The sequence below is a fragment of the Mus pahari genome, chromosome 1 (genome assembly GCF_900095145.1).
Source record: "Mus pahari chromosome 1, PAHARI_EIJ_v1.1, whole genome shotgun sequence".
Classification (NCBI taxonomy): Eukaryota; Metazoa; Chordata; class Mammalia; order Rodentia; family Muridae; genus Mus; species Mus pahari.
Genome location: NC_034590.1, coordinates 84,282,616 through 84,288,900, shown reverse-complemented (window position 1 = coordinate 84,288,900; position 6,285 = coordinate 84,282,616). Strand labels below are relative to the sequence as shown.

Below are 6,285 nucleotides of genomic sequence, written 5' to 3'. Positions count from 1 at the left end.
AGCACACGGGAAGGCCTGGGCCAAGTAGTGGGAGTGGGTGGGTAGGGGAGCAGGGGCGGGGGGGGGGGTATAGGGAACTTTGGGGATTCATTTGAAATGTAAATAAAGAAAATAATACTAATAATTAAAAATCAAAAAAAAAAAAAGAATGTGGAACGTGGCAATGTTAAAAAAAAAAAACAGTCTGAAAAAAAAAGTATTCATCATAGTTTTGATCCTAAAGAATTCAATGGACAAACCTTCTATTCCTTCCACATTAAACATCCCTTTATGTTTTGTATTTTTTAGATAAGATAATAAAGGAATTAATGAGAATCATATTTTAACTTTTATTTGCTTGATATAATTGTCATCTTAGAGGTTTACCATGGAATGAGTTTACCCTGTCTAGTTCTGAACTCTGGCTGTCTAGTTCAAACTCCTCTCCAAGCTGACAGCTCTCAACTATTCATTGAATTGATCTGCTTGGCCTCAAATTAACTCCAGCAATTTGTTCTAGTCTTATGGCTCCTTCTTATTCTCTGGCCTCAGCTGCCTCACTCACCTGCACTGAACTGCATGAACTCACAAGAAAACTACACTGCAATCACTCACTACACTACATTCAGTACACTGCACCCACTGCACTCCACTCACCACACTCCACTCACCACACAATACTGAGTGCACTACACTCAGTGCACCACACTTACTGTGCCATGCTCAGCTCTGCGCTCACTGCACTGAGCTCACTACACTGTGCTCACTGCACTATGGTGCAGGTTTTTCCCTGTCCAATCACATTAGGGCAGTGGCAGGCCTGCAATTGGACAGGAAAAGGGAGCTGGAGCTAGGAGTTGGGGGGACAGAGAGGTCAAAGGATAAGAAGAGGAGGAGAAACCAACATGGAGACAGATGAACAGGAAGGAAATTCTGATTCTGAGTGGTTTTAAACAGCCATAAGCAGTTAAGATTTTCACAAGGTTAGAATAATTGGGGTAAAGCTTTTATCATTATCAACTGGTTCTGAAATTACTGTATTGGCATCTTGTAAACTGTGATCTTATTGATATGTAAATCTGTTTAGATAATAAGTCATGTTTCTACTGGGTAACTAGGTGTTGAGAGGGTTAATTGTAGGGTGTGTGGGGTGATGAGTGGAAGCCAGATGAACTCGCTAGCTGGGAGAGAATATCTCAGTGGTGAGACCACGCCAAGCAGGATCACACCGTGATATAGTGTTGTGGACCGCCTTTACCAGTGCCAGAGCAGGAACACAGACTGACAGGGCAGGAGAGATGGTGGGACAACTTTTTAAAATATTTCCTGCAACAACACTACACTCACTGCACTGCACTCACTGTACTGTGCTCACTGTACTGTACTCCCAACTCACTGATGAAGTGACTGACCTGCACCAAACACAACTCTACTCAACTGAACTGAACTGACTCAACTTCCAACTCACTGCTAAACTCACTGAATGATCTTCACTGTCCCAGCACTGCTCTTAAACAGCTTTTCTCCTCAGAGTTGGGTTTATCCTATCTCTGACTCATTCTGTCAAATTTTCTCTGATTCATCACTTTGTACTAGCCCTCAATTAAATACCATTGTTTGAGATTAAAGATGTATATACTAAAGACATGTCTGCATTTCAGCCATATCACATAGACCTAGGTCTTTGGATGTGATCAGAGCATCTATGTTGCAAAATTAAAATTGCTTTATATAGGAAGGTCAATTATTATACAGAATTATTAAGTAGAACTCTAACTCTTAGTTCATTTATGAAATGAACTATTCACCCAAGCTCTAGGTAGGAAAGGTAAAAAAAAATAATATTCACATTTTAGTAGTTAGAACTAAATCATGTTTCAAGTCCTTTCAAATCTCAAGTCAAGAAAAAGTAAATTTTTATTACTATGTTAGCTGAGCTTAAATCTCATTAGTATACTGAAATTAATGATTTTTCACATATATTTATATATGACAAATGTCAATAATAGCATAGGATATATAACACATGTGTATCATGTACATTTAACCATATGTTTTGAAGGCTACTTGAAAGATAAATTTATTGACAATTCCATTTCTGAACCTGAACTTAAACCAGTAAAACTTAGATTTTGCTTTTATCAATATCTGAAAAAATATAGTAATAAAGTAGTGATATGAAGACAAACCTGACTGAGAATCCTTCCTGATTTTTCTCCCATCTTTTCTACAAGCTCAAAAATCTGAAAATTCCAGTTGTTCATCTTTTCTATTAAGGAATCATAATCTTCTACTAACACCGGGTCCAGTGACACTTCCTGGTCGATCTGAACAAAGGAGAAAACAACAACTTTACCTTTTACAGATCTTTGTGTTTCAGTGAACTTAAGCCATATTTTTTTTTCAAACCAATATATCTAAAATGTTATCATTTTAACATATAGTCAGTATAAAAGTATTTTTACAAAATTTAGTATTATATGTGTGAGCATATATATTTTTAAATGTGTATCTAAATGAGAATGCTTAAGAATGGACATTAACAACAGTTAGCTATCATTTCTGTAGTGGTTTTCTCAAATATTCTTTCATCTTGACTTCTATTTCTTCTCTTAGTTAAATGCCATATCAAGACTTTAAACAAATCTTAGCATCAGGAGGCTGATGATATATTATCACTGTTAATATATTATATAATTAAGCTTATTTTCAAATGACTGTAAATCTAAAATCCATTCTTTTCATTTAAAAACATTTTACGTACCAAAGCATAAGAAAAAAATCCTTGTCTCATAACAGTGGTACTTCTTACTAGACTAGTATCTCCAAATAGTGAATAGGATTTTATCCTACAAATTTCAATACTGAGCTTGAGGAAAAATGGTACTATTAGAAGTAATCATTCTGTTTTTAATATTTTGTGTGTGTGCATTCACACATGTGACAGTATGTCTATGAAAATCAAAAGATAACTTTTCAAAGTTATAGTTCCCTCCCTCCAACATGTGGATTCAGGGATCGAACTCAGACCATCAGGCTGCTCAGCAAGCAACTTTACCCACTGAGCCAACTTGCGAGGCCATGTGAATAATTATTCTCTTCATTTTTCAATAACTATGTACATGTCTCTGCATTTTAAAAATATAATTAAGAAATAACAAAATGAAATATATCAACTATAAAATTAGATTTTTCATAAAAGAGCAAAGCTTTGTATTCATCGGTAATTGGTCTACAACTGTTACTCATAAACCAAGCATTATTCCATTAACTGTGACTTCTCAATAACAAAATTAAAATTCCATCATACAGATAATTATGTTCTGTTTAAAAACAATGAAGCCAGTACTAATCCATGTCGTATTTCACCTTTAACATAATGTTATTGAAAGTATCTTTTACATTTGGTTGTTGTGCCTCTTCCATTAGGTGATTATCACCTTCCAAAAATAATTCCCTGTAGTCTTTCTTCACTGCCTCTTCTTCTTGAGTTTCCACAATGTTCAATTGTTCTTTTGAGAAAACACTGCTGTCTTCTTCACCTTTCAAAAATATGTATAGTAATAAATAGAAATAAAATGTTCCTTAAATATGTAGCTTTATTATGAAACCCAGTCACTGATGTAAAACTACTCTGCTAGAGCGACCCATACTCCAGCTGAGGTTAAAGCATTCATTCACACCACAGGTTCTCTCTTGCTGACTGTGTACAGGGGCCTTACCCTCAGACAACAAAACCGCACCACAGCTACTCACTGATGACAGGAAGGGGCTGGCATCTTTATAAAGTGAGAAACAAAAAAGGATAGTCCCTATCAGTGGACACTGCTTGCCAATTTGGTATAAACAACCCTCATAAGAGATTATGAAACAAAAACTCTAAATTCATAATTATATGTGAACACAATTAAGAAATAGGTAAAATTTCAACCACAAAATGATAAATTCTGAATTATTTCTCTGTTTATTTGACTAATAATATTCTTTTTTTCAAGTTACATAGAAAAGCAGAGTAACACCAGTAGCCAAATAGTATTTATTCACGTTTTAAACATTTTTTTATTTATAACACCCTAAACAGGTAATTTTCCTGTGAGAGATTCATATGCTAGTAAGCAACAATAAAAAACATAATTACATACAATGCGAGTGAATTCATAAACACAAAAATGATCAATGAAGAAAGGCAGGGAAAAAGTCCATACCCTGTTATTCACCGTATAAAATTATTTTTAAAAGTCTCAAAACTGTTATTTTATCCAGTGAGCTGGCCGTGTCTGTCATACAACCTAGCAATCTAGTTCAGTCCCTGGGACTCACATAGAGATGGAAAGAGAGAACCAACTCAACCAGCTGTCTGATGTCCACAGGCATGCCATGGTATGAAGGTCCCCAACCCTAACCTGCCATCGTTCACAAACACACAATACATTTAAAGTTTTCATGATATGCATGAGTGGTACACACGAGCACTGAGAGACAGGGAAGTCATTTACCTTAGGGGCACAGCTTCAAGGGTGCATAAAGGGAAATTTTAAGATAACATTTAGTTTCTAGATCTGGGTACAGATTGTACAATGTAGAAAAATTCATCAAGCTTTAAATTTATGTTCTATATGCTCTATATGCTCTTCAATAAATAGAATTTTTAAACTTTTGTTCTGTTTATTTACTAAGATGGCATCTCACTAAATTGCCCAGTCTCCCCTCAACTACCAATCCCCTCACCTCATCCACACTATAAGCCTGGCTAATTTTTTAAAATAAACCTAGTTTTTTTATTTGTATGTGTGTGTTGGGGGGGAGTGTCGTGTGTGTATGTGTATGGATGCATCTCCCTTTATAACATGGGCTGACCTAGAACTATAAATATGTAGCTGAAGTTGGGCCTTCAACTCACAGCAAGCCTCCTGTTTCACTCTCCCAAGTGCTGGAGTTACAGACATGAGCTAGCCTGCTGGATTTTATGAGTTCTTGAGTGTCCTCACTAAGCAGGGCAGTGTCCCGTGCCTATAATCCTAGCTACCAAGGAAGCTGATTACTAAGAAGAAGCCAACATGGGCAACCTCGAGAGCTACAATCTTATAAAGATCAAAAAAAGACAATAAAATGTACTTACTGAAGGCAAACTTCAGAAGTAGGTTCAAAACCTGATGTTTGTTCTTAAACATAAAATGTTGATAGGAACTAAATCAACTTATCAGATCTTAAACATAAAATGTGACTTAAAGTTTGGGGTTTTTTTTTGTTTTTTGTTTTGTTTTTGTTTTTGTTTTTCGAGACAGGGTTTCACTGTGTAGCCCTGGCTGTCCTGGAACTCACGTTGTAAACCAGGCTGGCCTCGAACTCAGAAATCTGCCTGCCTCTGCCTCCCAAGTGCTGGGATTAAAGGCGTGCACCACCACACCCGGCTTGTGATTTAAAGATTTAATCAATTCTATACCTAACATACTGAATTACAGCAAACATTTAAGGTTAGAAAGTACTATTGTTTATAAAATACTATTTTCCAAATAAAACACATTCTTTTATAAAATAAAACTTTGAATACAGTAGTGCCTCTCTGAAGCCCCACTTTCCAGTTTTAGTTACGCATGGTTAACCACCATCCAAAACGCTGCATGGAAAAGTTTACAGGATTCATGGCCTCAAACTGCATGCACATCAAAACAGGGTGCTGGCACCTCACTGTCCTCTCCAGCTCAGCCAGCACCAGAAGCACTTCTTCATCCAGTGTATCCAAGCTAGACAGCTCCACTGTCTGACACCTACTACCCACCTCAGTTATCAAGTCAACTCTAGAAGACCTGCAGTGCTGAAAAGAGTACTGTAACTTAGTTCACTTAATAATGCATATAGGGAAGGGGGACTATAATATTCGAATAGTCTTGGTAAATAGGGGCAGTCATTACAATGATACTCTCTCTAAACGAGAATTTGGTTTCAAATTGTTGCATTTTTTAAGTGAAAAGCCCTAATGCTGAAAACACCACATAGCACACATCTTGAAGCTGAGCTGGAAGCCAGCTCCCTGCTGAATAGATAGAAGGTGCTATGCAGGCTGCTGGAGGAGAAAAGCATCAGTGGTCTAACCATGAATTGCACAAACTGCAACAGTGACCCACCAGGCAAGATGTGCCACTGCTGGAATAGTGGTAGGACTTAAAGGGGACAAGTGATCATTTTCTGGTTGCATGTGAAACCCCTTTCATGAGGAAGATGTCAAGCCTGGTACTGCAAACCTGATCACAGTTCCGTGACTTGGGAGACCATAGGCCCTAGGGGAAGACTTAACCAGTGTTGAGT

The 6,285-nt window shown here is 37.0% G+C and overlaps 1 protein-coding gene across 2 annotated transcripts in view; it reads right to left on the bottom strand.

The window, feature by feature from the left end:
- Pde3b (phosphodiesterase 3B) overlaps positions 1-6,285 on the bottom strand; it is a 125,556-nt gene that overhangs the window by 17,960 nt on the left and 101,311 nt on the right. The window contains exons 8-9 of one of the 2 annotated variants that reach the window (XM_029535460.1): positions 3,349-3,521; positions 2,169-2,306 (exon numbers count right to left, since the gene is read on the bottom strand). In XM_029535460.1, coding sequence (XP_029391320.1) covers positions 2,169-2,306; positions 3,349-3,521 — 311 coding nt within the window. The remainder of the gene's footprint in view (positions 1-2,168; positions 2,307-3,348; positions 3,522-6,285) is intronic. The other variant, XM_021197072.2, reaches the window with a different exon arrangement.